Source organism: Ctenopharyngodon idella, chromosome 12 (genome assembly GCF_019924925.1).
Source record: "Ctenopharyngodon idella isolate HZGC_01 chromosome 12, HZGC01, whole genome shotgun sequence".
Lineage (NCBI taxonomy): Eukaryota > Metazoa > Chordata > Actinopteri > Cypriniformes > Xenocyprididae > Ctenopharyngodon > Ctenopharyngodon idella.
The window spans coordinates 8084029-8096524 of NC_067231.1; the positions used below are offsets into that span (position 1 = coordinate 8084029).

At 34.8% G+C, this 12496-nt stretch overlaps 1 protein-coding gene across 4 annotated transcripts in view; it reads left to right on the top strand.

The window, feature by feature from the left end:
- The window catches only part of raraa (retinoic acid receptor, alpha a), a 190705-nt gene that overhangs the window by 164326 nt on the left and 13883 nt on the right, over positions 1–12496 (top strand). For all 4 annotated transcript variants that reach the window (XM_051914971.1, XM_051914972.1, XM_051914973.1 and 1 more), the window contains 2 exons: positions 7857–8005; positions 11867–12008. In XM_051914971.1, the coding sequence (XP_051770931.1) occupies positions 7857–8005; positions 11867–12008 (291 nt within the window). The remainder of the gene's footprint in view (positions 1–7856; positions 8006–11866; positions 12009–12496) is intronic.

Sequence of the window (12496 nt, forward strand, 5' to 3'; positions counted from 1 at the left end):
GCTGAATTTCTGACACTGTCAGAAAACTATCATAGGCTTTCTTTGGTCATAACACCGGGAAAACAGCCGTCTTTGAACCTCTCTCTCCATACGACATAGGACCACCGATTAAGAGCCACGATCACAGAAATCGCCACGATTGTTTCACGATGGCAATCTTTCGTGTATCCCGGGCTTTAAAAGGACTTTGACTATATACTGCAGAAGTATATTTTATGGTAGTATGTTATTCAAAACATAGACTTAAAGTTTGAAAGAATGTAGTGTTTATGTTTGTTTACAGTTAACGAGCTGTTAAAATTAACACTTTTGAAAAAAAAAAAAAAATACTGTGTAATTACTGCATCTGCTGTGCTTGCAAACTCTTTTATTAAGAAACAATGCCAAGAACATCACAAACTTTCCAAAATCCAGTAAATACCGGACTATTCTGCTTTAGTTTACCTTAAATATTTGGTGTTTATGACATCTGGATGAAAAGACCGTCGGTAAGCAGAAGAATGATTTCTGGAGTAGATTGCAACTCTGAATGATTTTCTTAGTAACAGAAATTAAAAGGCATGAAAGGTTAGTTTGAAAAACAAGATGATTAAAAACACTCAGGGCTTAACTAAAAAAAAATCAGAAGGCTGCATATGGAGAAAAACAGGGAGCAAGCGACATATAGAGAGGGAGAGAGAGACAGCAGAGGGGTTGTTGTTAATGAGCAGTAATGTGGTGTGTTAAATGTAAGTGTTCTGTGTGTACTTCGTTCAACATGAGAGAACAGACTGACATAAGCACTACAGCACACACACAGCTCTCTCATTCTGTTTATCCCTGTCTCCCCTCATTCGTCTCTCTCTATCTGTCTCTCTGATGTACTGGGTGTCCTGAGTGCATCTATTTGTTTGCATACACACTATTATGCAGTGGCACTAGGGATGTAATGATTCGCTCACCTCACGATGCGATACGATTCACAATACTGGTTTCGTGAGATAATTTTCTCACGATTTGTTTTTTAACAAAATGAAAGAGAAATTATAAATGAAAAAGTGTTCTTTTATTATTTCTAAGACAAAATGCTGCATATTTCTTTGTGAAATTGAAATATCTTGGGTCAAATAACAAAACTAAATTGAAATTTTAGAACTAATCCCAAAAAAGTCCCTCCAATTAGATCTTCCAATGCTGTTTTCTCGGGAGGAGGTTTGTTTCGGCTCAGCTCCTGCTGTGTCTGTCTGGTCAAGAGGCTGCAGATATACGTAGTAAAATCTAAGGACAACAGTGACAGAAGATTCACATCATTATAAAGGCAAGATTTTAATATTTGCTATAATTTGTATCTTTACACTTTCAAGAATTACTTTTGAACACATTTAGAAAAATATGCTATAATAATCTACATGTTATTAAATATCCGGTAACATTTCACAGTAGGTTAAATTTATTAACTATACTAACATGAACTAACAATGAGCAATACATTTGCTGCAGTATTTATTAATCTTTGCTTAATGTTAGTTAGTAAAAATACAAATGTTTGTTTGTTCATGTTAGTTCACAGTGCGTTAACTAATGTTAACAAATACAACTTTTGATTTTAATAATTACTAAGACTAATAATTGCTGTAAAAGTATTGTTCATCCTTAGGTCATGTTAACTAAAGTGTTACCAAAACTCATTTAGAAAGAGTACAATAAATACAAGCACAGCTTTCTCCTTCAGTCTGTGGAATACATCCTTTCTCTAACGTTAAATGAGGCAGACTGGAATTAACTTTTGGCGACAGAAAACAACCTTGTCTTTTGCCATCAAAACACAGATCTCTGTGGCTCTCGCATTCGTCGCCGACTGCTATTAGTGTATATTAACATCACTTTGTGGTATGTGTACCTCAATGCTTTAATTTTTAGTCTTTGTAAATGCTGCCAAACTTGCCATTTGAATGAGGACGGGCCCCCCAGGAATCGGGTCTCCTTTAGGACCCAGGCGGTAATGCCTGATCAAAAGTTGTTATCATGATGTCTTGACTAATTATAACCTATTTCACTATTGTATGATGTTTATTACATTAAGTGCACAAACAACATGCTTGAAATATAAAAAGAATGCCTATGTTTTGCATAATAAAACAAACTGGAAACAGATTTTGGAAGTGAAAAACATACCTAATATAAGCTAAGCTAGCAGGTTAATCAGGTAGATGTATGCTATGCTAGTAGTACATAAGCTAACTAAAAAAACAGTAAGAACGAGAAATGCTTGATTTCACAACCTATAGCTTCAGTTATTAATAGTATATGAACCATGTAATTTAAAATACTTTAATGGTTATTTTAAATTATGTAAATCATAAAGTGATTTTGCAGGAATTATAATCAGGTGTTCAAAAAAAATACTTACCATTAAATGTCTGTTGAACCAATGGGATCACTCGGGGTCCTAAAGGAGACCCGATTCCTGGGGGGACTCGATTTCTCACCACACCGCTGCTACGCTTGACGCTCGACTTGTTCGCTGCTAGCTGTAAAGCGGCATCACAGTAATCAACTTCAGCGACAGCGCCTCTGCTGTTTAAAATGTGTATCGCGATTCGTTTAACATCTCAACCGACTTAAATCGCCACATATTTTCATCAATTTTCAACCGACTCGTGGTGCATTGTTACATCCCTAAGTGGCACCAAATTGGGGTATGCAACACAATGCAAAGGGGGACACCAAAATCATGTCCTATGTATTCTGGCTATTCTTTTGTTTTGTTGTGTTGTTTTTCAATGTTTTTCATAATTTAAATCACAAATATTTTATTATGTTATGGATATTTTACCAGTGCATGACTTATTTTTTGCTCTCTTAAAAGCATGGAATTGACTATCATGTCAAATCATATCCAACAGTGGCTTCTTGCTCCACATTCTAAATTTGTTTGTTGTTGTTTAAAATTAAAAAAGATTGTTTAAATTAAGTATTACAAGATAACAATAGCTACATGTAATACATGTTACAGACAGCCACAGCAATTACTTAAATATTTATCTGTACCTCACATTAAGCTATTGAATGGCTTCGGAAGACTTGGAATATATAGTGCCCGGAAGCTTTATAAGAGCTTTTCACACTGCGCTTAACCCCGGGTTATTGTCGTTCTAAACACCACTTTTAACCCCGGGTAAAGGAACGTTTCACACTTGTAATTTAGAAGCGGGGTTAGCGCTCCTTTTTACCCGGGGTTATGAAAGCCTGCTCCGGTACCACACTTGTACAGTATGAAACAATGTGGTGTTAGAATGTTACAGCTAGGTGCTTAGCAACAGACAACCAATCGCGTACTCATATTTGTGTGCTTTGGACAGTCACAGAAACACTGCGCATTGTATTTAAACAGTAAATTCAGCGTTTGAGAGGAAAAATGTCAAATGCTGACAGAAAACGCAACAATTTGAGTGAAGAAGAGGCCGTTTCATTCTTACTTTTATAGTCCGAAATGTCCATTCAGTATAAAACCTGATAGTACAGTCGGCAATGCGAGGATCCGCAATGCTAGAGCTAGCTAGCCTGACACCGCAAATATGCAAATAAGAACGTTAACCCAGGGTTTATGAATGTACAATGTGAAACGTCAGTTTATGAATACCAAGGATTGATTGTTTACCCTGGGTAAATTATGAGCAGTGTGAAACGTGAAGCAAAATAACCCAGGATTCCATTTATCCAGGGTTTAGAATGACCCTGTATTAACTATTTCAAGTTTGAAAAGCCCTATAGTGACTTATAATGTTTTTATGTCTTTTGTGGGGCTTAACAAAAACATAGAATAGTACGCACAATATCGGATTTGGATCAGTCCTGTCTGACCGTTAACTGATCTGGCAAAGAATGGCAGTATCGGAGCCGATAACGATACGAGTATCGGATCAGTGCATCCCTATATAGCACTGTGATGGCGAGTTTTGCACAATTTCCTCAAAAAATGTAAGCATCTAGTTGATTTAATATTATTTTGGTCCACCCACTCTAATCCCACCCTAAAGGTACGGTCACAGTTACCATTGCTCGGTGAAATTTCACAGGCAAAATCCAGTCATATCAGTAGGAATCCACCTGGAGTTTCGCGCGAGGGCGAAGAAAGTTCCCCAAGCAGATTTAGCTCATGTTTAAGTTGGTCACACAGATTTTTCTCACAGCCCAACAGAAAGCTGCTTGGTTGACAATGGACAATGTCCTTTTTTTTGCCCGCAAAATTTCAGACAAGATAAGCACTGAAATAAGCATCTGAAATTTTGCTAATGTGGCCGCACCTTAAGGGAAGGATTAATGCTCTTGTCTTTGGAATTAAAGTTGCCATGAGATCACAATGGACAATTCTTGTTTTTGTTTTTTTTATGGAATATTGCAGTATTTATTATAAATATATTCACTGTGTTCTTTAATCAAAATAACTTCCCCTCCCTATTGCAACTACATCTCTTCTTGTTCACCGACGCAAGGGCGGGTCAACCTGTCAGTCACATGAGATCACAAGCAATAGCAAACCACAACCATCCAAAGATCCAGTCAGTTCCCAATGGACAATCAAATCCTGCCATATATTTTTTCTTGTTCGAGATGCAGTTTCGTTTGGATATACATTACAAAAGGGAAGAAAAGACTATCAAAACTTCCATTCTATGCCACAAGAGTGTGGTCATCAGGCATTTATAGACTTTTGGTCTGTCTCATATTATGAACATGTTTGAGTAACCTCAGGGCAGGGCCTTTGTCTTTTCATGCATGGGTGTTTTATACACTCAATTTGTCCACTCAAAACAAACCGTATGCCTTTGGCTCTTGGTTCATCCCGGATGTTTTGCCCAGCGATGTGACTGTGTGTGTGTGTGTATGTGCTTATCTTGTCTGTCATAGCCACATGTTTGAACTTCAGTTGTTTGATTTTCTCCTCCATTCTCTCCAATTCCTTCCTGCTCTCATTCTCAGTCTCTCCGTGTCCACGGCTGAGTCAGCCTTTCATTCCGTCAGTCTGTTCCAGGACGTCTCTCTGAGTATTTCCTGCCCACAGAGAGACAGGCGGGAACATGCACATTGACAGAGTGTGTGTGTGCTAGTGTTTCTCTATGTATGGATGCTGTTTCAGATATGCGTCTGCAGTCATTCTGTGTGTGTGATGTGCCCGGCGGGGCCGACAGCAGTGGTGTGTAAATAAGAGTTCTAAATTTAACTTCAGCTCACAAGTTGAGTTGCCCTCTGCTACAGCTGGGACACACACACACACACACGGGAAGGAAATTGCAGCCAAACCAGCCAGAGAAGCAAGCACATACTTTCACCTCAGATACCCTCTACACCTTTTCTATAAACACAGAAATGCACACATTGTATCCTGTTGAGAACATAATATCATTAACAAAATGTGTAAGGGAGGTCTATTGTTCAGGAAACCAGTTCCTAATTCATATACCGCCTATGGTAAATAGTATGCAAGGATTCCATTTAAAAAGATGTCTTCCATCCATTTTTGGCTGCGTTTGAGACCATTTTTACAAAATGAATGATTGTATAAAGACACATCTTTATGGTGTTATAGTATGTTACTGGCATACTGTCTTAATATACACTCAAAAGTAAGTACATTACAATCAATAGTGAAATACATATTTTTAGTGTCGTATAATTAGCCTATCCAATTTGTGAAGCAGCCCTGTGAATCTTCCTTCCTGTTACATATAAAGAATAAATTCATATGATTTATTGATGTACAGTATTCAGTTTGTCATAGACAGACATAAAGATTTATGAATAATTTTTGCTGTAGTAGAAACATTTGTGGCATTTTCATAATTATTTTATATAATTATTTTAATTGTTTATAATAATAATAATAATAATAATAATAATAATAATGTTTAGATAAAATTAGATAACTTTTCTTAATATTATAATAATATAAAATTAAAATAATAGATTTATTTAACTATAAATAATAATAATTGTTAGATAAAATAAGAAATGAGAACTGAATAATGATAATAATAATTTTGTGTTACTATTGATGAAGAGATGAAAGAATGGAAAGAAATAAAAAGATGAAAAACTAATAATATTTTTTGATTGTCCAATTAAAGAAAAATTAGATAAACTCTTATACTACTAAATAATAATTATTATGTTAACTAATATATTGATCATAAATAATAATTTAATTAAAATTGTTGAAGGAAAAAAAAAAATAGAAAATTGAATAAAATAATTACATTTTTTATTATTATTATTATTATTATTATTATTATTATTATTATTATTATTATTATTATTATTATCATCATTAATAGGGGTCAGGGTTAGAGTGTTACTATTATTATTTTATTAATGTTGCTCTAAAATAATAATAATTGTTGTTAGATAAAAGAACACATCAGAAACACAATAATAATAATAATAATAATAATAATAATAATAATAATAATAATATAAATTAAAATAATAGATTTGTTTAAATAATAATAATATAATAATTGTTAGATAAAATAAAATTGATGAAGAGATAAAAGAATGGAAAGAAATAAAAAGGTGAAAGAACTAATAATGTTTTTGTTTGTTAGATTAAAGAAAAATTAGATAAACTATTATACTACTAAATAATAATAATAATTATAGTAATAATAATGTTAATTAATATATTGATCATAAATAATAATGATGATGATGATAATAATAATAATAATATTAATTGTTGTTGAAGAAAAAATAGAAAATTAAATAAAATAATAATTAGTAGTAGTAGTAGTAGTAGTAGTAGTAGTAGTAGTAGTAGTAGGGGTCAGGGTGAGAGTGTTAACTACTATTATTATTTTATTATTGTTGCTCTAAAATAATAATTGTTGTTAGATAAAAGAACACATCAAAAACACATCAATATGATGATGATGATGATGATAATAATAATAATAATAATAATAATAATAATAATAATTATTAATAATAATAATAATAATAATAATAATAATAATAATAATAATAATTATTATTATTATTATTATTATTATTATTATTATTATTATTATTATTATTATTATTTATTATTATTGCTACTAATACTACTACTAAAAATGCAAAAGATGGTTGTTGTTGGAACTGCAGAAACCACAGGAAAACCATCTAGAATCTGTTCACCTTCCCATCAGTGGTTTAACAGTGTCTAACAGTGTTTTTCTCTTGTTTTGATGTGTGATGGCTGGCTAATTATCATCAGCACAAATGTGTTACACATGTTTCATCAGTGCGCTCAGATTATCTGTGTCTGTCTGACAGAAGTGCAGTTCCTCTAGAGGAGTTGGTTCAGGACGTTTGCGTCTTTGATCTCGCTTTTAATGTTCCCAATCGCACACCGCAGCACTGCAGTGTGACTCTACGGGATAGGGACCAGGGTTTAGCGATTCCTCCTATATAAATAGGGAAGTTTGCTTTATTCTACATGGTTTGAAATTGAGTTTCTAGAACTTGTCCAGTTGAAAATAAGTTAAAAAATGACAGTAATTGCTTGTGTGTAAAAGTAAAAACAAGGGTGTCATATTTTTGAAATCTGGTTTAAAACATGAGCAAAGTTGTTACAATGCAATTTTTATAATCATGTTGGTTTTACATGGTTTTGAAAAACTATATAGAGCGAATTTTTATTATATTGATTCTATGCTTGACAAAAATTATTAAAATAAATTTTAAATCAGAACATGATGTACATCATAAAAAAAGTGTATTGAAGTCAGTCTGTATAAATATATTTCTCTTAATGTATTTTTGAATGCAGTAATAGATCTTGACATACAAAAATATTGTCATGTCATTGACCCATAAACTGTCTCTCTCTTTCACAGCTATCGAGACCCAGAGTACGAGTTCAGAGGAGATCGTCCCGAGCCCACCCTCTCCGCCCCCTCCTCCTCGCGTCTATAAGCCCTGCTTTGTGTGTCAGGACAAATCTTCAGGGTACCACTATGGCGTCAGTGCCTGTGAGGGCTGCAAGGTGAGAGACGTGGTCAACTCTCATTCACTCACACAGTATGTGCTGGAACCAAAAGTAGCAACAACAAACTTAGCTGTTGAATGACAAAACATTGTTTTTTTTAATGCACATTGTAATGCGCACACATCCATACAACCAAGCAGGGTAAAATAATAATTAAATTCACTATCTTATAATGTATTTCTCTCATATCCTATTTATTATAGCAAATTGATTCTATCAGATGGTTCATTTTAAAGGTGCAGTACGGGATTTCTGAAAAAAAGCTGTTGAGAGTGGATCAGACTGAGCACCACAACAAACTTGTAGCCAATCAGCAGTAGGGTGCATATACACTTATGATGAGGAAGGAGAGAGAGTGAGCAAGAGAGAGATTTGAAGAAAGACTGTAGAAAGAGAGGTGGCTGAGAGACATTACAAAAAAGAAAATGTCAGAGGAATATCTCTGGAAAAAGAAGTGTTATGATGAATGTTTACATGTGAATATAAGCCTAAATTCAATCTGTAATCTATAATCACATGTAAACAATCATCAACTCACACATCAGTTGTGGTAAATGGAAGCTCAAGCATGTTTGCTTGACGTGTGCAAGAACCAATGAGGTTCATACTCATATGTTACGCAGCATGTTTGAGCTTCCGCAAGAGGTTTGTTCTCGAGTGTCAAGCAAGTTCGGTTGAGCTTCTGTTTATGTTTGCTGATTAATTTTTATATGCGAATAAAAGCCTAAAATAAATTAGTATAGAAACATAAGGGTTGGCTCTTTTTTAAAAATTTTCAATTTGGTCAGTAAGCAACATCCTAACAACCATCCATAGCAATTCAATTCAGTTCACATTTATTTGTATAGTGCTTTTCACAATACATATCGTTTCAAAGCAGCTTTACAGGAACTGCGTGTCAACATTACAGTTTAGAGTGACTCTGTGCAAGTTATGTAATTTCAGAAATGTACATATAAAAAATCATGTGGTTAGCTAATAATCTATTATTTGAAACAATGTATTAATTTAGACAATGAATTAATTAAGGCAGAAACAATGAGCACATTGAAGTCTTTAATACATGTTAACAAATGATTAGGATATATAGAAAATTTGCATTGGTGCATGTTGATCCAGAGTTGCATCATCCGAAGTCCTCGCAGGAGTTGGCGCCGTCTCTTCACAAGTGTTGAGACATCTGAAGTCTTCATAAGAGGCTGGATCCAAACTGGAGCTGACATCCTGTCCTATTACCTTGGGATGGGCATCCCGAGATAAAACAGAAAAGCAAATGGAAAATAATTAGCATAGCTGCTGTTCATAACATTAACCAAAGCTAATCATGTGCATTTAATCTCATATAACTGGAGTACAGGGTTATGAGGTGCATTATGTGAATGCTTGGCTAAAGAGATGCGTCTTTAATCTAGATTTAAACTGGGTGAGTGAGTCTGAACTCCGAACATTATCAGGAAGGCTATTTCAGAGTTTAGGAGCCAAATATGAAAACGCTCTTTCTCCTTTAGTGGACTTAGGTATCCTAGGTACAACCAGAAGCCCAGAGTTTTGTAACCTTAAAGGGCATAATGGATTGTAGGGCGATAGAAGATCGGTTAAATACACAGGAGCTAAACCACTTAGGGCCTTATAGGTCAGTAACAATATTTTATAATTGACTGGTTTTTGGTCCAATAAGTAGTACCTCAGTCTTATCTGAATTTAACAGAAGAAAATTACAGGTTATCCAACATTTTATGTCTTTAACACACTTTGCCAGCTTGGATAATTTGGAGATTTCATTAGGTTGTGTTGAAAATATATAACTCGTATAGCATCATCGGCATAACAGTGGAAACTAATTCCATGTTTTCTTATAATATTGCCAAGTGGCAGCATATATATTGAAAACAACAGAGGGCCTAGCACAGATCCTTGTGGCACTCCATAATTTACTGATGTTATCTTAGATTTTTCCCTGTTTAAATAGACAAAATGGCGATGGTCTGATAGGTACGATCTAAACCACCTTAATGCCTGTCCCTGAATACCAGTGTAATTTTGTAGTCGATCTAAAAGTATTTTAATGATCTACAGTCAAACCAAAAATTATTCAGACACTAGATATAATTTTTTTATTTTTTTTACTAGTGGGTGCAGGACACTATAGTTCATTTATGTAAGTGATGATAGCAAAATAAAGTAAACTGTGACATATTATACCTAAAAATTCTTCATACAGTGGACTACCAGTAAAACTGAATTTAAAAATTTGGTAATGATAAAAATTTGGGACCAAAAATTATTCAGACACTTTGACCTGACCATGTTTTGCTTAACATAATTAAGATTAATTTTTTCTGACACAGTTTAGCTCTGAGATCTTATATTTTATTACCATTTTTTAAAAAACTGTAGTGAATAAACTGTAATAATGAATAAAATGTTCAAGGTGTCTGAATAAATTTTGGTTTGACTGTATAGTGTCGAAAGCAGCACTGAGATCAAGTAAAACTAGTATTGAGATACAGCCTTAGCTAAAAGTAAGTCATTTGTAATTTTAACGAGCACAGATTCTGTGCTATGATAAGGCCTGAATCCTGACTGAAATTTTTCATAGATATCTTTTTTTTTTTACAAGAAGGAGCACAATTGAGCCGACACAATTTGTTCTAGTATTTTAGACATAAATGGAAGATTTGAAATGGGTCTGTAATTTGCTAATTCATTTGGATCTAAATGTGGTTTTTTAATGAGAGGCTTAATAACTGCCAGTTCGAACGCTCTTGGGACATGACCTAGAGATAAAGACGAGTTAATAATATTGAGAATAGGCTCTTCTGCAACAGGTAACAATTCTTTCAGTAGTTTAGTGGGTATTGGATCTAACAAACATGTTGTTGGTTTAGAGGCAATGATAAGTTTATTTAGCTCTTCCTGTCCTGTAGTTGTTCTTAAGGGGCGATTAATTGAGGCTGAATCGTAAAACACTGTCAAAGGTTGTACATTTACAATTGTATTTCTGATGCTTTCGATTTTCTTAGTGAAGAAATTCATAGTCATTACTACTAAACTGTAATGGAATATTTTGGTCAGGTGATGTCTGTTTATTTGTTAATCTAGCCACTGTACTAAACAAGAACCTTGGATTGTTTTGGTTATTTTCTATGAGTTTGCGAAGATGCTCGGCCATGGCTGCTTTTAGAGCCTTTTTATAACGGGAAGTGCTGTCTTTCCACGCAATTCTAAAGACCTCTAAACGAGTTTGTCTCCATTTGCGCTCTAGATTGCGAGCTTCTCTCTTGATGGCATGTGTAGCACTGTTGTATGATGGTGCAGTGCTTTTCTCTCTAACCTTTTTTAATCTGATGGGTGCAACAGTTTCTAATGTAGTAGACTAGAGAAAATGGTGCCCATACTGCTAGTCATCTCCTCAAGTTAATTTGTGTGTTTGGGTACACTGAGCAGCTGAGACAGAGACAGGCAGGTTATTGTGAATCTATGTATGGTGATTGGGAGAATTGTTCTACCCAGTCGATAATGTGGTGCAATATGGCAAATATCAGCAGTATGCACGTTACATACAACATAGTGATCAGTGACATCATCACTTTGAGGTAGGATTGGTTCCATGTGATATAATTAAGTCTAGTGTATGATTAAAACTATGAGTGGGTCTAGTGACAATTAGCACTATAGTAACACTTTAGCAACCACATTCAATGCACTAACAACCATCAACAACACCTTAGCATTATTGGCTCTGGGTTTTGTACTTGGAAGCACCATGTGGAAGTGAAAATCTAGTTGTTTTGACATGTGACTGAAGTTTTCTTGCATCTCTTGGAGTCTATTTCAGTCCTCATTGTTTGTGTTTAGGGTTTCTTCAGGCGAAGTATTCAGAAGAACATGGTCTACACGTGCCACAGAGAGAAGAACTGCATCATCAACAAAGTCACCCGCAACCGCTGTCAATATTGCCGGCTGCAGAAGTGCCTGGAAGTGGGAATGTCCAAAGAATGTGAGTGATGCATCAGAAATCCTCCCTCTACAGCTAAAGTCAAAATATGAAATAGCAAGTAGAGATATGAGTATATACACACACACACACACACACACACACACACACACACACACACACACATAATAAGTGCCTCCCTCTGGCTATATGAGCACACGTCTCCACACTGCTAGGCGCTGTCAGACTTGAGAAGTTAATTGGGAGAGGTGTAAAAATACACACACTCTCACGGGTCTGCAGCAAAAGTTGTGAATGTGTTTGTTGAAAAATCATCTGGACAGATCCAACACACTCTCGCCATCAAATGGATGTGAGTCTCCACTGCAGAAGGAGACACACGTGGTGTGTTTTTATGGAGGGAGAGGACATTCGGGTTACATGTCTGGATCACATTTAACCCTCTAAGTTTCTAGAGGTTTAATGATACTATTAAACTGCTATATACAATACTGAATGTGATGCACTGTGTGCATAATTATTATGCAAGT